Here is a 22,931-nt window from a genome sequence, read left to right on the forward strand (position 1 = left end):
GAGCTCCTGTCCTGTTGTCAGGGTTTAACCCCAGCTGGCAACTAAACCCACACAGCTGCTCCCTCAGTCCCCCCTCCCCCCACCCCCAGTGGGATGGAGAAGAGAACTGGAGGGGTAAAAGTGAGAAAACTCATGGGCTGAGATAAAGACAGTTTAATAGGTAAAGCAGAAGCTGTGCGTGCAAGCAAAACAAAACAAGGAATTAATTCACCTCTTCCCATGGGCAGGCAGGTGTTCAGCCATCCCTAGAAAATCAAGGCTCCATCACGCATAACGGTGACTTGGGAAGACAAACACCATCACTCTGAATGTGCCCCCCTTCCTTCTTCTTTCCCCAACTTTATATGCTGAGCATGATGCCATACGGTATGGAATATCCCTTTAGTCAGTTGGGGTCAGCTGTCCCCGCTGTGCCCCCTCCCAACTCCTTGTGCACCCCCAGCCTGCTCGCTGGTGCGTTGGGGTGAGGGGCAGAAAAAGCCTTGGCTCTGTGTGAGCACTGCTCAGCAGGAACTAAACATCCCTGTGTTACCAGCACTGTTTTCAGCCCAAATTCGAAACATAGCCCCATAATAGCCAGTGTGAAGAAAACTAACTCTACCCCAGCCAAAACCAGCACACTCGTTCCCATCATCAGATGTTCCCCCTGGCAAAAGGGCTTCAGGACAGAAAGCCATCCCTGTCAGGTGTTGCTCTGGCACTGATGTGAACAGGGTTTCCAGGGGCACCAGCATGTGTCTGAATTTCTGGCTCCAGTCACTTGGGTACTTTTTATATAGAGGTGTGAGGGGGATTGTGGGCATGCCCGTGCCCATGGCTGCAGGTACAGTTGCTGAAGTTATGGTGAAGTTGCTGTTGCTCAGCTGGGTGATGATGAAAATGCTGAAGAGACAGTAGCCTTATTTGCAAGGAACAGCAGCCCCCACCAACACACTCCCTTTGCATGGGCATTTTTAATCCTTAGTAGAGATGGGACAGGAAGGTAGCTCATCCAAATAGTTATTTGTGGTGCCAGTTGGTGGGGTTTGCAATTGGCAAGTAGGTCAAGACTTGTGGGAATGTCTGGGCACATGCACAGTTAGGAGCAAGCACAACTGTAGGAAACAGAGCGATCGCCCCACCTCTGAGGAGCTCTGGGCTCTTGTCTCCCTGCTGGGTAAGCCCTGGCACCCTCCCTGCCATCACTGTGAAGCAGCAGCCGCGGAGGGAGCTGCTTTGAAGGTACTGAGCTTGCTGATGCATGTGGGACACAGACAGCAGAAAAGTGACTGTAGATTTTTACCAGCCTTGTAGGTTTAAACCCCTTGGGTGTTACAGTGAAGACATGAGTACTTGGGGGAAGCATACATTCGAGACATTCAGGGCTATAAATAAAATTCACATCAGACTCAGCACTTGCCTCAATTAAACATTTATGCACTAAAATGCGTGATAAAGTTGGATATGTTGCCAGACTGCCTAGTCTTTGAGATAATCTGGTCTTCCTCAGAATAAATATTCTTGCAATGTTTTGCACACAAACTTAGCAGGCGGGAACTCACTGCTGACCTGGGCAGTAGGTGTGGAAGGTTTTGGTCAGGTTGAATTCTGCTGCTGCTGCTGGCATAGGCTTATTTATGCAAAGCTGAGAGAAGATACAGCTTTCTTATGACACTGAATCATTATGATGTTAAATCACACAAGAAGAAAGTCACTGATTTTACCTAAAATGGCTAGGAAAAATGGCATTTTCTAAAAGGACAGGTCACCCACCTTAACACTGGAGGAGAAGGCCTTCCCAAGCAGAGCCTGGCAGGGTGCTGCTGGCCATGGCAGCCTTCGAGAGCATTCCGCACCCCTGCGGCACGGTGGGGTTTCGTTGGGTGCACGGCCCCCAGCTCCTCTGCCTCCTGCAAAGGGCTTGGCTCATTAGAGCCTCTCATAAGAGTAATTGGGCTCTGGAATAAGCTTATTCACTACTCTGATCCTTCTTAATTGTTGTTTTTGTCTTTTGGAATCCAGACTTTACTAAGAAATCAGCAGCTACCGGTTCAGCTTTGCTTGTGCAGGTTCAGGGTGTGACAGCTCTGGGCTCTGTCCCTTAGCACATGGGCGCCTTCCTCAGATCCCCGCCGGGCTGCACACTCTTTCACACCTCACACCAAATTTTGCCTTTGAAGCAGGAAACCTAGGAAATTATCTTTTTTTTCCTCTGGACACCTAATGGCAACTATAATACAGAAAGAAATAAGAGAAAGTTGAGAAGCAGAAGGAGCTGGGGAGGGGGGAGGCAAGTGTCTGGAGAAGCAGATGGAGTTGGAGGGCGGGGGGGAAACCCCTGGATCTATCAAATAAATAGAGCAGAAATCTTTCTTGCTTGGCCTTTGTGGTGTTATTATTAGAACAACCACGCCTGAGTGCACTAAAGCCACACAACCTTCAAGCATTCACATCCAGCTCTGCTACGGCAGTTTCCTTTTTATGCTTTGCTAAAGGAGGGAGGGAGAGTGAATGAGAGGATGTAAAGACGAGAAGGGTTTATAAATGATAAACATGATCAACTTCGATAAAACAGCTATTTGGAAACCTTCAAAAATCTTCTCATGAGAACAACCATTAGTGTATGTCTGTTTGACATCGGTTGTCAGGAAACCAGCCAAAGTTAATGGATCCACTGAATGTAATGGAGAATCCATTTAAATGGTCTCTTGTCATTTTGTCATCCCACAAGACAAAAAAAACAATTACTTTAGCTCAAGAATGAAATGAACATGATAGTTTATATGATTCACTTGTATATTCTAAATTGATCAAAGCGCACACTAAAAATATATTAACAATCTATATCTGATGCTTGAAATGCAGCATTTCCTACATCTTTCTCTGGTTCACTGTGGTGCCCAGCTGTTAATAATTTAAAGACTGTGGCTTTACAGTTTCTGTATTGCTTTATTTATTATGCGTATTACGATGATGCTGAGGGGCTACAGCCACGCGCAGGCTCAGCATTGTAAAAACAGCCTGCAGTGTAAAACACCAAGCGAAGGGAAGTGCTGGCTGAAAGAGATACCTTATCCCCCTTTTACAGAACAGAGGCATGGGGGGTATTAAAATTTAACCCAGGCTCGTAGCAGAAGCCTATGGCGAAGCTTTGACTGCACAGGTCCTCCACATCTCAGCCCAGTGGTCTTTGACTGCTGAATTACCCCACCACATTGTTGACTTTTTTGTTTTAGTGGAGGTAAAAGGTTCAGCCCAGTGCAGAAAATCAGACATTCAGTGGTCCTGAAAGCTCACGCTCCACTTCTGCGGTTGCATCCTCTGGCTTCAGCTCCCAGCAATGGTGCCGAGCTCCCAGCAATGGTGCTGAGCTCCCAGGGGCCCAGGCCAGAATAGCGAGGGCCAGGCGAGGTGCCGTTACAGTAGCATGGGCAATGTGCAAAGGACATGGAAGAATATGTGTAAAGGACAATGTGCAAGGAATGAAATGGAAGTGGGTCCCTCTTTTGGCAGGCAATCACATCTGGTAGTCCCCTTCAGAAAGGGTGCAGGCTCTCTCATTTACCAGTTAGCTTTTTCTCTCTCTTTCCCTTTCCAGGAGGCTTTTCCAGAGCTTTGCTGCTCAGAGGTTGGGCTGCCATTCTTCAAACATCCAGCCTAATTGCATTCATGGCGGGTTTATACTTACTTGTCCTTGGGCCAGTATTGTCCTCTACCCTACCCAGCACTTCTCCCTCCCCCTGAGCTTCTCCCCTAGTGCAGGCTGAGAACATTCATCCCCGTGTGGCTTTTTTGCCAGCTCTTTTAGTTTCTATTCTGGACTGCTTAGAAAATCCACTCCAGCTTTTGAGTATTTTAAAGGACTCTTCAGTTCAGTGCATATTGTGCAATATTTCTACTTTCTTGGTGTCAGTGGGGCATATTCCCTGGCACAGCAAAGCAGAGTTCCCTCAGGGAAAGGTGAGAAGATAGGGATGTGGCAATGGCTGAGGCGGTGGCACAGGGTACTGTAAGCTTAGTGCCCTATCATTTGAAGATAAGCAACGTATTTTTGCTCTGTTTTTCTTCTGGTACAGCACTATGCACAGCTCTGTCAGGTTTGCTGGCTATGGGAGACTTGTTGGATGGCTGAGAGGTTATGTCGTTTTATCTGTGAACAGCAATGTGTGTCTACAACAGCAAGCATGTAGCAGAGTTTTATTAGCTTGGTTTCATTTTTAAGTCTCACACAAAGTATATTAACGCAACTCCTACTCTTCTTATTTGTAAAACGCTGCTGCCAAAGCCAGGGGAGCTTTCTACAAGTTAAATTTTGCAGCAAAACCTACTCTAGTCTAATGAAATGTCTGAACATTTCATAAGTAGGTAAAACTTTCCACTCACTTATTGAGATCTGTCACAGACAACTACTAGAGCTTCAGTCTAGACAGTTTTTTTCTGGGAGTAGGAAGGAACTGCTTGTGCCTGCTGTTTTATTAGCCTCCAGGGTACAATTTGTGATCATGAATATCACATATCCTCAGCGATATTAAGAATGGGTGGGGTATCCTTACTATCACTTACAAATTTTTGTCCTGAGATGAGCTTTTCAAGAAGGCAGTGCAGCTCAGAACAGGATCGGGTCAAGTTGCTTTGTGTTTCGGTACCTTGTCTGTAAAAGAAATATAGTGTTTCCTTACCCTCAAGGGGTAAAGGGAATACAAAATTAGCTCATGCTAGTGGAATATTTACCTACTGCAGTGGTGACAGACAGACAGGCCATCAAAAGCTCTGCTTGCAATTTGGCAACATTCGTTATTACAATGTCAGTAATTTAATTAGTAAATCCTCTTGATGAAAAAACAGCTACAGGTTGCCATCATTCATCCTACAAACCTTCCCACTGTCAATCATTTTTTTCTCACCTTGGTGCCGTCCCTTGCACTGACACCATGGACAGTTGCACGGAGCAGCACTGCAAACGTACTGTAAACTGAGTGAAACCCCACCTGCAAAAATCCACTGAGAAGCAAAGCAAGGCTGCCTACTGGACACAGAGTTCCAGGTCCCTTTGATGGTGCTGAAGCTCTGAGAACCTGAACTTCAGCAGGTCTAGCACCATATTTACACCTCCACTTCCATCATGACAGCCACAAAGTTTTGTGAACTGGGGTTTTTTTCTTATCAAAGAAACTGATAAAGTCTGTCAGCATCCCACATGTGGCAGTATAGTTCCTAGGTTTCTGTTTTTGCATCTGCTCCCTCCTTCTTCTTCTTCTCCTACTGTACTTTCCCAGTTACTTTCTCTATAAAAAGCACAGGGGTGCCTTCAGCCTGAGTGAATGTTGTTTTCCATTAAAGAAAGCAACAAAACCAGAAAGAGCAAAGCATCTCCACCAGAGAGCAGCTCTCTGACATGCTGCACTGACTCCCCCTCAAAAAAGGGCAACTGCTTCTGCAGGTCAGAGAGTGCAAAAGCACGGGAAGGAGATCAGAGCCCCGAAATGTGCTAGTTCCTTGGCTGGGGACAGCATACTGCAGTGAATGTCCTGCCGCAACCCCCTTCCTCTGGCTTGGCCTCCCCCTCGGCAGCGCATCCCTTCTCCTTCTCTCCTGGAAGCAGCAAGAGCCCTAGAGCCTGCCAGCAAGGGCCGGGGGCTGTGCTCGCCTGGAGTGGTAAAAACAATGTCGGGGGGCGCCTGGCCACAAAATACCCATAGTCTCAGTGGGCAAGATGGAGGCTGGAGAAGGGGGCTGGCACGCAGGCCGAGTCGCTAAGGCAGGGTTACAAACCCCTGGTGGTATTCTCCGTGGGAGAGGGCTCTGGCCATCAGTCTTGTGTGGGACTGCATTGAGATGGAAGCTGCCTCTGCTCCGCTTGTGGCAGCTCCTGTGGGCTCCCGCTGGCCGGGAGAGATGAGGCCAAAGGACAGGAGCCAAAGGTCAGTGGGGTACCAACCTGAGGCGCGGTGGCCATTTGGTTCCTTGCGGGGAAGGGGACCCCGGGACATACCGCCACCACCCTTCCTCCCATGTGTGAGGGAGCACGCCTGCCTCGCACAGCTCTGTCCTGTAAGCAAACAGCTGGAGCAGCTCCTTGGCGTTACAAGGGGAGACGACTGGAGAGACTGTATCGATGCCTGTGGAAGAAGGAGCAAGCCCAGTGCTATAGCTGAGCATGTGCCACGTGCTCTGCTGTGTTACACGGGGTGCTGAGCACCGATGGGACAAGCCTGCTCTGTGCAGCTGGCCAGGGCAGAGCACTGGCATCCCCCACAGCCCCCCTCTCCTGCTTTGGCCCTTGGAAAGCCAGCTGCTGTGTATGCTGAGGCTGGGTACGCCTCTCCCGAGTGCCAGCGCTCCAGAGAAATTCTCTCAAACCTTTAGTGGACTTGGTTCATGTAACTTTCAGAGGCAGACTTCTGGGATTTCTCAGTAGAGGAACTGAAGTGTTCCTGTCCCTCAGAAGTCCCTGTCTGTTAAGGGAACCTCTTCTGATAGGTGACAGTTAGTCACTCAGCAGGGCGGGCAGTTAATCTCAGTCGTTACATGCTGGAAGGCAACAAGCCAGCAACCTGTATCAGAAGCCAGTCGCGCGTAACATGATGTAGTGACAGAGCATACTGGCAGCAGAATGGGTAAATGGAAGACCCATTCCTCCCTCTGCCCTTACTCGAAATGTCACTGTGGGAACGTTGTGTAGCTTCTTTCATTTTCATTTTGCTTTCTATAAAATTACTATCCCTTTAGTCCATGTATTTAACACTGATATAATATCATTGCACTTGATTGCCTACATAGAGGCATTTGCAATCTGGCAAAAGGGCATTGTCTAAATGCTATGTGGTATAATGTGGTGTGGAGTCACAAAGAAGATAATGGTTGCTGTTATTTGGTGGGAGGAGAGGTGCTGTAACATCCCTAGTGCTTGTTCTTAGCAATGCTGTTACAAGCAAGAGCCTTTGCTTTTCAGCTGCATTGATGTAAGAGAGGCTAGGAGTCTTACCTTGCACTGTGGTTTTATCCTACAGCTGTCTCCAACCTGGATGCAGAGAGCAAACTGAGTGTCTATTACCGAGCACCTTGGCATCAGCAAAGAAACATCTTCCTCCCCTCCACCAGACCACCTTGCGTGGAGGAGCTGCACCACCACGCCAAGCAGCACCTGCGAGCCTTGCACAGAGGTAGGTGCTTGCACACTCTCCAGCTCCAGCTCTGCCTCCACACAGGTGACACCTCTCCATGGTCCCCTCCAGGCAACAGCAGGGTGCTTAGGCACAGGCACAGGGCTGTGGGCACTGGTCTTCCACTGGGACTTAAGTACTCAGGCTAAGAAATAAAGTTTAAGATATAATTCTAGCAGTAGATTGTGCCCTTTTCAGCTTGTTTATGATTACTAGACTAGGGCTGAAAAGGCTTTTTACTTTTCCATGTTACATTCTTTGTTTATATGTTTTTCTATTAAAGTAGATACGTCTGAATTGCATGAGCAAATCTGTGCACTAACCCCAAAAGGATGGAGGCACTGAGTTTTTCAGCAAGTCCATCTTGTCTTCCTCCACTGAACACGTTAATCAATGCCTCAGCTCCAGGACAAATAAGATTTAACTTCTCAAGGACTGAAAGCGGAGCCCAGTGGTATTACAGAGTCTCTACAGAAACTGAAATATCTGCTCAGGGTTTCCAAGCATGATGCTAGAGAAGATCTGCATCCTTCAAGGGTGGCAGCTGAAAGCCAGGTGATGCCCCAGACAGTTTGGAATGGTCAGGCAGATGTCCCCTCCTCAGGCCAGGGAACGAACACCTCCTGACATCACCTAACAAGCTGATGACCTGTAGTCTCAAAACTGAATCATGCAACACAGGGAGGAAGCGGGAGCAATCAAGATCATAACCAGGCTCCTGGATCCCTGCCATAAAGGGAATTTACTAGGTGCAAATGTCTGGATGGTCCTACCAGACCACACTACAGGGAAGGCAAAAGATGGGCAAAGGTCAGTTTTTACTGGGAACCTAACCAAGGGAAAATTCTTACCAGGAGGCAAGGAGAAGTAGGCAAACAAGCTTGTCTGTCTTCTGTGCCATAATGAAGGAGAAAATCCGTGCAGGTCACCCTTAAAATGTTCAGCAGCAGCCTCCTGTGTTGGAAGTGTTTTGCACCAACAGCTATCATTACCTTGCTCATTTATTATTGTTATCAAGTTATAATAATAATCAATTACACGGATCTGCAGAGCATCTGTTAGCTGGATAAGATGTTGCAATTAATTACTGCATTTGACCCTCTCTGCAGATTTTAGTTCAGGAGCACACTGTGGGTGCCGTATGTCTTCACAGCACTGCAAAGAATGATACAGCTAAATTGCAATCACAGTAGTGCCGGAGTAGAGCAGAAGCTGGCTTTTCTGCTCTTAGCAGCTCTGCTTTGCAATTGTCCCAGGACCAGGCTGATCTCTGCCTGCCATCTTGTGGGCAGGAGAAATCCTGACAGCAAATGCCTCATCATTTTAAAGTTTTAAATCTCAGTTTTGGCAATTTCCTATCCTCTGTGTTTAATGGCAGCTGTGCAGGTTCAGCAGGCAGCTTTTCATGTGCTGCTTCATTTTATTTTCCAAATAACTGCATATACTGGAATGAAATTATAATCTGAAATTTACTCTAAGCATGTTTGTTGTGTCTCAACTCTTTCTTCTATCAGAATTTCACTATCTCTTTATCTGTTTAACCAGGAGTAATTAAAACTAAACATTAGATCAGAAAACAGCTATGCTAGCAGCAGACTGAAATGTAGACATGTGCATTAGGTGAATCCATCATCACCTTCCAGCAGCACTCCACGCGAACAGTAGTTATCTGAAAGCCACCTAAAATTAGAGACGGGAAGTCCATGAGCATTCTCTCATTCACTTGGAAGGTTTCAGAGACTTGGGACTGATGCTGGAAGAGTACTGAATATTGTGAGCCTATAGTGAAGGAAGACTCCTATGGGCCTGGGATGGAGAGATCTTGACTGTTTCAGATGATCTCCTCCATGCTGAGACACAGAGCTGCCACTGCAACAACCTTCAAAATGTCTAGCTGGTGCTCAGGACCTGGCACTGCCATGAAGCCAGGGAAGGAAATGCTACCTGGGGCTGTGTTTCCTTCTTTCCCCTCAGAGAGGTATATTTTATATGGGTAGAGTGCAGGTGTTATGCATCTCGACATCTAAAGGCCACAGGAGCTGCAGGTCCCCGTTGGGAATCAGGCCTTAGGTCCCAAGCACCTAGAAGGCAGCTCCTTTTGTCACTTGGGATAAAGGGTAGAAATCCCATTTGGGAAGAATTCAGCTTCAGTGCACACACTGGGGTGTGTTCTATGAACATTGCTCTTCCAGGGGCTGGGATGTCTAGTAAGTGCTTGTCCTCTTCAGTTGCAACAGGGATCGTAGGTACCTGTCAGTGGGGAAGAGGAGGACCTTCACTTCTGGAGTCCTGTTTGTGTCTGTGTTGTTTTGTTAATGGAGATATTGATATGTTTTTAACACTCTGAAAGACTCGTGTCTTCTTTCTCATCCAAAACAGAACATCGAAGCCGAGGTGATAACAGAGAGCAAAAAGCCCAAGGCCCCATCACTGTGGTGGCTCCCCCCTTTCCTCCCTTCCCTGCAATCTGCAGTCAAAAGAGGCAAGCGATAAAGGACTGGCACTTGCTACCAGTAAGTCTTTCACTACAGCTATCACACATGAACACATTAGTAGCACTGTGGGAACTAAATGCAGCAATGCTTCGCCAATGTTGCATCCCCCTCCACCGCCAGGTACAACACAGCTGACCGTAAAGACTGTCAGCAGCGTAGCTCAGGTTGCAGCTTCCAGCAGCCAGCCCCAGGGTTGACATTTCCATTAAGAAACCTCTTATTTTTAACCTGTGGCCAGCGCACATCCACACTCATTCACACACTCCTCCGCAGTCCTTCACATTCTCCGCTCCTGCTTTAGGACCCTCCTGTAATTTCAGAAAGCGCTGTAATTTCAGCCCTGGTATTAGCATTGCCAGGAGCCAAGAACTCAAGGCCTCTGAGTGCTGGCTTGGGGCTTATGTGTGTGCAGATAGGCTCAGCAGCACTTCTCCAGCTACAAGGAACTACACTTTCCACGTATGTATGGGCAATGGTCCTCTTCTGCAGTGTCCACCTCCATGCAGTTTTTTCAGGTGCTTCGTGTCTCACACGTGTCCTTGTACCCAGCCAGGCAGGAATTCCAGCTGAAGATCTGGAACTGTATGTCTGTGCTGACTTGCCACTGCTGCACTAATTTGAAATCAAATTAGTGTTGACAGTAAGGTATTTATCATCGTTAAAGGAAATTCACCAGATCCACAAGTTTAACCCCAACTGGGTCTATATTTTCTACTGGTTTCAGCACCTCTGTGGCTCTGGGTGTTTGACCCATGCAAGTACCATAGTAGCTACATTCTGCCCTGTGCCAAGAGCCATTGCATTCCTCAAACCAGTTTAAACTTTACAGGTCAGATCTGGATTTGACTTTTAAGTGATGCATGTCTAATTCCAGCCCTCAGCGCAAGGATAGATCTCTCCTGCATCTGCAGGTACAGGGACATTGGCATCTACAGAGATGCTACACTACAGATGTGGTAAGTGTGTAGCTACTGAATCATCACTTACTTACCTTAAAAAACCAAGCACATTCATCTTAATCCATTATATTAACCGTATGGAAATAGTATAATGGTAAAGGAATCACAGTGTAAAGCACCTGTCCACGGAACAAAACATCAGCTAGCCAGTCCATAGAAAGAGTTGTTTCTCATTTGGAAGCATGAAGTGCATGATAAGGTTTTGATTAGTTTGACTGTTCTGGCTTTTTGGCTGCTTATCTGGATAATTTTGAGGAAAGCATCACCATCACTGAAGGCTTTGAACTAGTTAAACCTGCAGGCCATAGTTATGATTCAACTGAAGGAAGGCATCCTGGTGTTACAGGACAGCATAGAAAATTGTTGAAGACAGAAAGAAGCAGGCTTACCTGTTTCTCCTTTATAAGTCATCATCAAAGTTAGTGCTGTTGTAGGGTCATTGAAAGGTAAAGGAGAGGTGACCCCATGTTACGGATCAGAACTAGTTACAGCTAATAGTTTGAGCAATATGTTGAACATCAAGCTCTCAATATCAGATGGGGAACAAGGCATGTCTTGAAATTGCACACTCAGTGGCGAAAGGCCTGAATCTTTACTGTGTTTTGAAAACAACCAGTGCATTTTAGACATTACTTCCATCTGTGGAACACAAAATAAATGATGAGCAACCCTCTGAGTCCTGTATTAACAAAATCAAGTCATGCTGAATCCAGATGTCTTGGCTTTATCAGCAAGTCCACCTTTTTCTTTTCAAGAGGGAAAATATTAAACTCTGTGCCCACCCATACTGGATTTTTTTTTGGAAGCTGACCAGGTTCAGTATTCCCTAAGGAGGAGCAGACAAGAGCTGCTTGGAGGCTGTCGTCCTATCAATTTCAAGGCATCTGGCAATGCTGTGCTTTGGTAATTGCAAATACGCTGAGGCCAGAGTACTTCAAAGTGCCTTGACCCATTTCTGAGAGAACTCCTTGTTTGTGGGGCAACCCTGAAAATTAGAGAGAACAAAGCGAGATGAAGCTGCACATGAATGCTCTGTCTGGCAGAAGGTTAATCAGAGATTTTTACAAGACACTGCAACAATGAATAGCTAATTGATACTGTGCCAGCCTTCATGACTTAATGATATTATTACAAGAGAAAGTTGAGAATGCTGTTACTGGCTAGCTTGCCCTTTTTGGCATAAGCTTTTTGACATCTGCAGATGCCCGTCTTCTTCAGGGACTGTCATTAATGTTTGATTTCAGTCTGATTCCAGTCGATTGTATCATCTATTCTCCAGTGAACTAAAGATGTTGAACCCCACAAGAATTTTTATTCATGGCACAGCAGGCTATGGCGTATTCCACTTTTCTGATGCATTGGAAAGGTGCTCATGAAAGCAACGCTAAACAACAATAAAAGCCCCTTTCTATGTTTCTTATGAATTAGGAAAGGGATTGTTTCTTTTAATTTAGGAAAGGGATCAATGGGAAGATGGGACGTTTTTAGGAGTTACAGGATCTGACTTTTCCAAACTGACCGTCTAAGTTACATGTATGCATTAAGGTACTGAAATAAGTGCTTTGATTTTGAAAAATGTTCAAATTACCACTGTGAGACCTGTGAGAACTGTCACTACCGAAAGCTACTGAAAAACAGGTCATCTATGTCTGAGACCAGCTGAGACTTCCACATTTGTAACTTTTGCCTTCTGTTTTTATTGCTACCAATTAAGTGGCTATCAGCTTTTCCAAAGATCTTGTATATTGTGTAGTAAACCTAGAGAAAATCAGCCACAACAGATGAAGATTTACTTTTAAGCCTGACTGTCTTTACAGGGAGGAAGATGCTGAAGTCCCACAAATTCCAAGAAAGACCAAATGAATTCAAGTCCAAAGCGACTAATGCCAGTGTAAATGGGTCTGGAGGGATGTTTTGGACTGTTCCATCACAAGAACTTTTGTCAAGTTCAAGAAGTAGAGAACTAGAAATTATGTAGGATCTTTTGTGTCCCGGGCAAGAGAAGTTTGGCATTAGCTTTATAGTCTACTCTTGTCACAGGAACTGCCCTGATTTGTCTGATGAAATGTCCACATAGCCCAGAGGCCAGAAGGGGAACCCTCAGGAAAGAATGTAAGAACAGGGCACAGTTTATGCCATTTATTGTCCCATGATTTATCCTTCCAGTTTCATACAGAAATTGGTTACAGACCTCTTGAGCCAGAGATCAAACACAGAATAACAGCCACCAAGGAACCTCTCTGTGTTGATTTTAAGACTTGTTTGATGATTTTTTAGCAAATTTACACCTTTGGCCTCAACACCTTCCTGTGGCAATGACTTTAACAATATGTATCAAAAAGTATCTTTTGGTTTTTTCAAACCTGATGCCTCATAATTCATTGCATCCCTTCTAGTTCTTGGACTGTGAGAAACAGTAAGGATTGCTTCCTCATTCCCTTTCTCCGTGCCCCTCCTGATTTTGCAGACATGATTTTACTTTCCTATCCATCCTAGTCATTCATTTTTAAAGCTGAAAAACTCTAGCATACTTAGTCTCTCTTTACACAGAAGAACTGTACAACCAAACACATTTATAAGTATCATTCATTCAGGCATTTTTGCCAACAAAGAAAAAAAACCAAAACAAACCAAAACAAAAATAATCCAAGGAGAGTATGAGGAAGTTATGGACTTGCTGAAATGACAGAAATATTCCTTACACATGTTCCCATGACAACCCTGCCTGTAGCACTGCTGAGGCCAGTCTCTGAGTGCGAAGATGCTGTGTCATTCCAACTGCATTTCAGCCTTCTCTTTCATTTTCTCTGCATTTTTTCTTTCTTCGGTTTCCCCAAGTCCAGCCAGCCAGGCTCTGAAATCTCAGTGTTCAAGTTCAGAATGTCATGGGACCACGCTTTCTCAACCTCCTCGTGGACAGCCGTTATAATAAAACAAGGGAGATTGAGCAAGGAACTCAGTATTTGGAAATTCACACTCACAACCGCACAAAGTATAATAAGTTGCACTTAATTATTATTTAAGGAGAAATCTAAGGGACAAGAAGCAGCAGATTGTTTTCCAGCCAGGGTTTGCTTCTCCCCGAGACCTCAGCTAGAGCAAATGTGAAGGGAAAATAATGCATCAGGTAATTTTATAATTTTATTCCAGCTCCCTGCCATTTCAAAAATATTCCCTATGGTCTGCTCTGGGTTGTTTTGTCCAGCAAAGGGAAGCACGACTGAATGTACTAACTTTCACACAGTTTTTTTCTGAAGGCAAACAAAGCCTCAGTAAAAAATAACTGAATGAAGGACCAGGCACAAGTTGGGTTATGTACCTTCTGTGTGCAAATCCTGCCTGTAGCTGTTAGAAATGAAACCTACCTGGCATTATTCATCAGCATGTATAGCACTATCTGTGCAACGAGCCTAATACCTACTAGCCTGTATTGTGGGATGATTATTTTGTACCTTCATCTGCTGGAATGCCATGTGTGGTATGACTTCTGTCAGAAAACACATCTTATTTTTGCCTTTACCTTGTCAAAACATTGGAACAGCACATTAATCGTTAAAGGATTGTCAGTACTTTAACAGATCACATCTGTGATTCTCCAAAAGAAAAGAAAACTCCCACAAGCAGATGAAACAAAAACTTGAAGAGAATGAAACATATGGAAATACAAATGTTGGGAGCAGGTAGGTGAGCAGGGTTGTGTTTTGCCGCAGAAATAACATGGTCAGAAATATTCCTGTTATTTTCTCTTTAGTGTCAGTTGACAGTGTAAGAAAGCTGCTGTATAGGTACAAATGTTAATTTCTAATTAAGTAGTCAACTGTGCTCTGAAAAGACTGGAAGTCTGCTAACCTTTTATTAGTATTTTTTTTCCTTTTACCAGACCTTTAATTTTTCCAGCATGTAAATCAATACCATTTTCCCTAACTCCTGTGAGTTAATGAAGCAGCAGGCTCTCCGTTTTACAGGGCAGAGAAAGGGACAGTTCACCTAGGGCTGCAGAAGGAGTCAGTACTCGACTCATGTGAACACGGGATTAAACACTAGCTCACATTTAACTCTACATGTTACCTTTCCAGTACATGAATGATTGCTTCCAAACAAGAAGTCAGGATACACTGTTAATAAGTACATATTATTTTTCTGTTCATGTAGAGTGAAAGAATCCTTGTGTATGTTCTGTTAGCTGCTGGAAATGGACCAGGCATGAAGCTTACGGATGCTGAAGTTATGTGCTGATGCTCTGTTTGGATGAATCACTCATGTTATTCATAAGGTCATCCTGGGAAGGAAATTTCCCCCACCTGGTGCTATAGAAGCCTGAAGTCTGAAACAATATTGATCCCTTACGCTTTTTATAAGCTGCAACTTTTAGGTGGCAGGAGTCAAAATTAATCCTCTGGAGAATAGCGCTGTGCTGCTAGCTGCCTCCTGCCCTCACCAAGGCTGTGTCGGCACTGCCAGCACCAGCCCTGTGCTGCTGGGGGTTGTGATGCAGACACCAAGATTTCCGAGACATAGCAAGGTAACACCTTGCCTACGTGGTCAAACACAAATGAGGGGGAAGGAATCAACTCAGCCGTGCCTAAATTTGAGAAATATTTTGAGGATAAAGAGCATTTTAAAAAAATGCTCTTGATGAGGCTTTAGTATTCTCAAGACATCTCTAATTACATGAAGAAAAATTAGTTCTTTATTCTTGGGTTTATGTTTTCCCTCTCGCCTTTGCACTGTGTTCAATACGCCCTGTGCACTAACTTTGAAATCCCGCTATCTCCTGTAATGCTATCACTATAGGTAAGGCAGGCTACATACATGATTTAATGCAAATGATGCTTCTTGCACTAGTTTTCTCTTGTATTGTTAAGAGCCTGAACAACAGTGGCATCTCAAAGCTTTGGGTGATGGAAAACAGAAGAGGGGCTGAAGTGGCATTTTTATCCTGTTATTGGGCCATTCATTTCCTCCTCTGGATCCCAGCTCTGGGATAATAAATAGGGCAGGCCCATAAATTGCCAGGCTGGCAAGTTTGTTGACTTCTTTATCACTGTGCTGATGAGGTTTAAGATTTTCGTTCATTGAAAGGGTGAATCGTATGTCCTGACTTAGGTACTTGCAAGTGACACTAGGCTCTTCCTAAAATCAGGCTGGGGAGAGTGTTCAGGGATGGTTCATCTCACCCCAAGTTAGCTGCTGAAGGAAGGTGAGCTGAATTGCTCTGTGGCAACGCTGTTTCTCTGTAGGGGAACCCTTGCTGACTAGTTCAGACTTGGGCATCTGACTTTTCTGTTGTAGTGCACAGAAACCAGAGACTTTCACATTGAGGAGATGTGGGGCACTGAGACATCAGTTCACGCACATATGCAACCAAGATTTGTACTGCAGAGCGGTTTCGTGAGCACAGTGGCACCTCTGCAAGTGAAGTGGATGGGATAGCTCAGCAAATAAAGATGCGCACATATGTCAGAATAAATCCCTATTCAGGCAATTACGCACCAGTTTAGTTTCAAAGCAAACTTAGCCCAATAAAGAAAAATTCCTATTTAAAGTATTCTGGCTTTGTATTTAACAGATTGATTATCGCTGTTGCTGTTTGCCAAGCACACCCACACAAAAGAAATTAACTTTGAAAACTGCCTAACTGCAGATTTGCCCATCAGACCAGAACAGCCTTGGGTATATAATAATAATTTCTTGCTTAATTACGTGTTTACTCAGGACATTTAGAGATATTCTGGTTTTCTGAGTGAATGAGAACGCTGGAAGAGCAGCAGCTCTCTCCCTTCCCCAGCGTGGAGATGTCAAAACGCTGAGGCTGCTGCTATATCCCAGCATGCCTCGGCTGCCCGGCAGCGGGCACCATGCAGGAGCAGGCAGTAGGTGACCTTGGGACTCCTTGGTGAGGTGGCAGTGGCACCATCTTTCTAAAGGAGCGCTGATGTGACAGCAGGAGCTGAAATGTTGCTGGTCACCGTTTTTGTCCTACCTCTTCCTGGTAGGAACCTAGAAAATTTGTCCTGCCATGCTTAAACAGGGACCTGAGACTTCAGCACATCAAATGATGTCTGTGGGTGCACGTAACCAGAGAGGTGTTTTCTCAGAGGCGTCAGGCAGGGCAGCGCACGGGGGAGGTAGGAAAGCCCTACACCAACAGGACAGACCGATGGGTAGCCAGACCTTGCTTGTGTTGTCTGTAGCCCACACTACTCTCTCCTAGGCTAAAGTCGAGGTCCTGCTGTTCCTCCTGGGGAGGTTTGCCCCTTAGTGGCTTGTGCACGTAGCTGTGCTGGGAGCTGGGGCTGGGAGGTCCCTCCCGTCCTCTTCTCCTTGTGTGCTGACTAGGACCATGATAGGACTCTGTGGGACATTGCAAAGATTTTCATATCCTGAACTTGTCAGCAGCATTTGTCTCGTCATGCCCCAACCCTCCCCAGAGATCTGCCCAGTACCTTCCATGAGGAAGCAGAATTTTGGTTCGTATCCTGATTTTGATAACTGCAGTCAATCTGCTCAGAGCAGGTGACTGGAAACTCAGCCCAAGGACCAAGGGTGAAATCATCCTTGGGTATCTGAACAGTAGACTGAACTGGTTGATGTATTTAGCATCTCTGCAGCCTTTGTTACAAGAATAGAGGTGTTTCTCCTGTGATAAGGACCTTTCCCAGCTTGGGAGAACTGGTTTTGCACTGACCTCAGTAGAAACTAACTTACTGGAAATGTTGACTCCAAACAGTCCTCTTCTGATTTCCTGCCTTGGTTCTCCAGTAAGGCTCACGGGCAGCTCATCTGGAGGATTCCTGTGGGTTTAGTCCTGCACATGGGACCAAGGCAAAGCAGAAGGTGTTGCTTATCTAGGAAGAGAGTAGGAAAAGATGGGGAATTAGGCTTTTTGAGACTCCCCACAGCTTTATTCTTTTTTTTTTTTTTGAGAAGAGACCATATGATGCGAAGTCTTGCAAACTGAGGGCTTGTGGTTCATCCATCACAGCGGTGTTCATAATGATTGGAAGGAAAAATGTTCATAGGATTATTTGGCGGATCTTCCAACCACTGCAGGGGGAGATAATGACCCCCACTGAGAAACGTGTGCTAGAGCTTTCCAGTGTGATCAACAGGCCTGGTTTGTTTATCTCCTTTTTTGTTTTATTTCCTATTTTAAAAGAAGTAATACTTCACTCCTTGGTTTTGCAAACAAGGCATAGCAATAAACCAGCGTTTCTGCTAGAAGAGGATTTGGGAGGTGCCAGGGATTCAGCAAGACCCAAGTCACTGTGGCTATCCCTGTTTGTCCTTTCAAGTACTATAAAAAGTGACAAAAAGCCAATTGGCTGTTGTCACTCCGACACAACCTTAGAGATGTAATGATAACATCAGAAAACCTTAGCAATCAATGTATTTGATAAATCACCCTCAGGACCAGCATTATGTATGTCCATTGCTTAAATACCTCATGCAAAAAATTTCCCTTATGTTATGAAATAGTTTAGTTATAATGTAATTGGATACATACCTTGCGCTGCTTCAGCTTCAGGCAGTACACAGTTTGAGTTACCAAATCAGTACAATACCAGTCAATACAATGCAGTTGGGACAATTTAGGCATGTCTGTACAAGAGGGTTGAACCAATTTCACTGCAGTTTTGTCTAATCTGAGTAAGCAAAATCAGCAGAGACTTCACAGGCATTCAAACCACTCTGTGGGCACAGTTTCTTGAGCTGCATTTTGTAGAGAAGTAGTCCGTTCTGGGACACAAACCCATCAGTAGGAAACAAGGTGAAAATCTCAGTTTGTTTTGCCTCTGATGCTGATTTATCCAGACAAAAATGATGTGTTTTTACTGGAAACATTTTGTGTATGTTTTTATTTTTAATTAAATTTAATTTTAATTTTTTTTTTTTTTTACATTTCACATTTATAGTTTAACAGCACTCGTTCGCCCTCCCCAGTTGAGTGTTGCCACATGACCCCCTGGAGTAGAAAGGTACTGGAAAAACAAGCAATCCTCAATTAACAGCCCTGTCTCACTCTTCTCCCTTCCAGATCCTCCTAACCCTTCCTCTTGCTTGCTTTTCACTTGCTAACTTTACTGTGCTAAAAGCCTTTTCTGTTTTTCTTATGTCAGTAAGACACGATAATAACTTCTGTTTTCTTCCCCTCTTTCATTCTTCACCTTGGATGGGTTTCAGGAGCTCGTGGCCACAAGGCCACCTCTTCCTATCGCCTCCTTTAAAAGGCCTGAACTGGGACAGACCCGCTAGCGCTAGCGATTGCATTTCATTCTCCTGCAATGTTTTTGCCAAGCGGCCCCTTTTCTTCTTCTTTTTTTTGTTTTTTCTAAATGGTAAGAAATTGTCCAGGCAATGCCAGCATGCCAGCAGGTATTTATTCTATGGCCATTTGGTGATGCCACTGTTTGGAGAGGAGGAGCTCTGGCAGCCAGGGTCACTTCGCCTGCTTTGTCCAGCACTTCATTGTCATCCAGGGGAGGAATCGGAAACAAATGCAGCTTCTCTGTGTGTGTGTGTGTGTGTGTGTGTGTGTGTGTGTGTCCATGTGTCCATGTGTGTGTGCAAGGGTTGGTTTTTTTTGCATGCATGCATCAAACTGTTGGAGGGGGAGTTACCTAGGAAACAAAGTCTTTTGTGCTTGAAGTTTATATGAGCTATTCACGTCTGCCGGGGATCAGCACAAAAGCTGCAGGCAGAAAGAAGGCTGCGATGTTTGACTGAAATCCTGCGTGGGAAAAGGGGGTTTTCTGTGGGCGGGAGGAGGAGGAAGCGTGCGTTGTCTCGGGTCTGGGGGTGCTGTGGGAGGTGACACTGGCGAGGTAAGTAAGTGCCCTCCAACAGTTTAAATAGTAGCTGCTGAGTTAAGGTCTTAAATGTTTTGGGGGCCGGGGCATAAATGCTGTTTTGTAAGCCTGAGACAGTTAATTCCCCTGGGATTTGTGACGAGCCTGGGTGGAGGAACGGCAGAAGTACAATGGCAGCCCGGGCGTGATCCTGCGGTGTTCAACGCCTGCCTGCTCAACGCCCTGCCAAGGAGCAGGAGAGCAATATTTTATCTTCACGGTGCTTGCTACCGAAACTAAAACTGGCAAATGAAGTGTAAACAGCAGGCGGGGTGGGGTGGGGGGTGGGGGGGGGAGGGCTTGTAGTTAAGCAGTTGGGAATTCAGGACTGAAGAGGAAAGCTGGCCTGAAAGGGATTGCAATTCATTTTTAAAAACCAAGAGGCAGATGAATGTCCTGGGCTGGTTGAAGAGTTGTCACAGCTTATAGAAGAATGTATTAATGGAAAAAGGGAGGGAAATTAGGCAGAAAAAGGTAAGTGTTTCTCCCCTCCGTCCCTTCCAAACAAGACAGGAACTTTTTTTTCAAAAGAACCCCCAAACCCGAGGTGGTAGCCAGCACCACATGAAAATGCACTTAATTTATTTCTCTTTTACTAGATGAAATTATAGTAGCTTTGCAAGACAGGGTGTTGTTGGGGGATTTGTTATTTCTTCCAAAAGAAACCAAACCGTCTGTGTTTCTTCCATACAGTTTACTTTTCTCTCCATTTCTTCATTTTCTGAATCTAGTGCTTCTCATAACTCGCTGTAAAATTGTGCATCATTTCTAAATAACCCTTTGAATTTCTTCTGGTGGTGGCTACTCTTCTCTTTGGCCACTGTCCCCCTACCCCAGCACTGTTGCCTGCTGCTTCCCACCAAATAGCTGCTGGGTGGCTGTAACTTCAATCTGCGCGTGGTGTGAATTTGTAAAAATGAAATGTGAATGGTTTTCTGAAGTACGGAGGGGTCTTCTTTAAAACTTCGGTCTTTCTGATGCTTGTTCTCACGTAAATGTTAGATGGGGCCAGTCCTCGCTATTAATCAGCGGACTCAGGTTTTCAAAAGGTTGCAGATACAAATGAAAGCCCATGTGTCTAATGCTGATGGTAATTGATGGCACGCTTGCAACGGCTACCCAGGAATGCAGGACATACCCCTTCTGACAGAGGAGATGCCCTGTAAATATGCTGAATTGCAGTATGTTGAGGTATTTATTTGTCTCCTATTAGCAGGATGTTATTTTGCCATTGGAGAATAGCTTGTGTTGCGGGACTTAGCTAGAAAGATTCCTCCTTGCATCCCTGTAATTGATTTCTGATCTGTGTGTCTGCTTTGTTTCAAAATTAGCCTTGTGTGCCTGAGTGGGAGACACTGATTTTGAATGTATTCATTTGCAGTCCCATCCACCAGAGGACGAAGATACAGATGTCATGTTAGGGCAGAGGCCGAAAAATCCAATACATAATATCCCTTCTACACTGGATAAACAAACCAATTGGAGTAAAGCACTACCTCTCCCAACTCCAGAGGAGAAAATGAAACAAGATGCCCAAGTGATTTCTTCTTGCATTATCCCCATCAATGTCACTGGTACAAATCTCTTCTCTTTCTTTTTGTATTTATTGCATGGTTCAAGGGAGGTCAACTACTTATTTTGTTTAATTTATTTGAAGTCACGGGATTGTGCAGTCTGAGGGTAAAGACCCTAGCTTGAGGATTTAGTTTCTGGAAGACAGTGGGCTAAATTCATCCCTCATGCGTGACCACTGGAGTCACTGAAGCCGCATCTAGGATTAATTTGGCCCATGTTTTTGGAGTCGTTATACTGCGTAATGTAACACTGGTTCCCTGTATAAACAATGTACTTTTGTTGTGTGTATAACCTAGTCTGTATTTAAAGACCTCAAATAACTTTTTGAATGCAGCTGACTGAAGTAATGCAGAAAGCCACCAAAATTAATCATATGATTATCATGTGTAGCAGGAGAAGAGAAACTAGAGAATGTAGGCTACTATTTGCAGTGCTTTAAACATGCGAGGCATGACTGTGTAGCATGCAAGCCATCGCTCTGAGATCTCTTTACATGCAGCTATGCTGAAGGTATAGTAATGGCATTTTCTTTTATTTCTATAACATTTGGATACATCTGATTAGATTTATTTGAAGGAGAATTTGTTTATAGAAGTAGCAGGTATATCACTTATTAAATGTGATAGATGCTTGTTTCCAGAATTAAAAATCAGGCTGTTTTCTCTTTTTCTCTTTCTCTCCTTCCAGAGGGCTATGGTAAACATAAAGTTGATCTGAATTTTCCTCAATAATATTTCACACCAAGTTCTGATTAATGTAAGAGCATTAAGTGGGCTGACTTCCACAGTTAGAGACTTGAATATAAACCATCAAGGAAAAAGCAGGAAGCTTTCAGTTAGCCTTCATTCCCGAGAGAAAATATTTGTATTTAATCCTATTTTCCCAGTAACTGGGGGGTTGGGGGGAGGTCACAGCCCCTCGCATCCCATTGCTCTTTCCCATGTCTATCAGCGGTGCCCAGCATTCCTGCAAGTCAGCCTGCAGGGTTCACCGTGGTGCTGGAGAGGGCTGTATGCCCGCAGCCCAGTTTCAGCTCCCAACTGAGGGGCTCTGGGCTTTGGGGCTTGCGGCATATCTGTCCTACAGTATCACGGTGACAAGTTCCCATCTGCTCCACCACCAGCTGCATGAATTCTCCTGGTGATGGCAACACGGTCCTGCTTCCCCTTTGCCCCGGCAGCGGAGGTGACACTGCACAGTGCTGCCAGCTCTGCCTGCCCTGCCTGGGGAGGTGGCAGCCAGGAGCAGGTATCCCCGCCACTGGGATGGTGCTTCTGGCTAGCCAGGTTCCCACAGGAGGGAAGAGCTGCCTGTAGAGTCCCCGCGGGGCTGGAAGTTGGAAGCCAGCTGGTTGAGTGGGCAAGTTGGGCACTGTCAGTGGAAATCCCTGCGGAAGGTCATAGATAGTGTGGCATGTTTCCAGGAGGTAAAGCTGGTGTTAAAATGATGCGCTCTCTAGATCCAATATAGGACCCTAACTGGTGTAGGTTTTCTAACATGGCTAATGTCACCTAATGCAGTTCAGAGGACAGTTAGGTCTGGGACCAATGTTAACTTTTCCAGTAATAGCCATTTTTGCCTAGACTCCACCTGCCATACATTGGAACCAAATTTCCACTGATCAGTTTTACAGATCAAGAATGGTATGTAATCTTCTGGATGTTTATGTGTATCATTCTCATTAGCACTAATGGGAATAATTTGTATGCGTCACGGGGAGGATATACCCTCTTCCACTTTCCTCTCGGAGATGACTCCCGTGCATCTGGTTCACAGAGCATGTTTGGCTAACTCACAGTTGCTGGAAAACCAGCAATGATGCTGATTGATTTTTCGTTTCAAAGAGTTTGCTTTGAGTTTTCTGTTTTTGTTTTTTAAGCTTCTCCCAACCCTGAGAAATGTTCACTTTTT

At 45.1% G+C, this 22,931-nt stretch overlaps 1 protein-coding gene across 4 annotated transcripts in view; it reads left to right on the top strand.

The window, feature by feature from the left end:
* NHS (NHS actin remodeling regulator) overlaps window positions 1–22,931 on the top strand; it is a 261,283-nt gene that overhangs the window by 227,066 nt on the left and 11,286 nt on the right. For 2 of the 4 annotated variants that reach the window (XM_055802280.1, XM_055802282.1), the window contains exons 2-5: window positions 6,990–7,142; window positions 9,522–9,655; window positions 18,513–18,575; window positions 20,827–21,019. In XM_055802280.1, the coding sequence (XP_055658255.1) occupies window positions 6,990–7,142; window positions 9,522–9,655; window positions 18,513–18,575; window positions 20,827–21,019 (543 nt within the window). Of the gene's footprint in view, window positions 1–6,989; window positions 7,143–9,521; window positions 9,656–18,512; window positions 18,576–19,742; window positions 19,920–20,826; window positions 21,020–22,931 lie in introns of those variants that run through there. The other 2 variants (XM_055802281.1, XM_055802283.1) reach the window with 2 other exon arrangements.

This window comes from Falco peregrinus, chromosome 4 (assembly GCF_023634155.1).
Source record: "Falco peregrinus isolate bFalPer1 chromosome 4, bFalPer1.pri, whole genome shotgun sequence".
Lineage (NCBI taxonomy): Eukaryota > Metazoa > Chordata > Aves > Falconiformes > Falconidae > Falco > Falco peregrinus.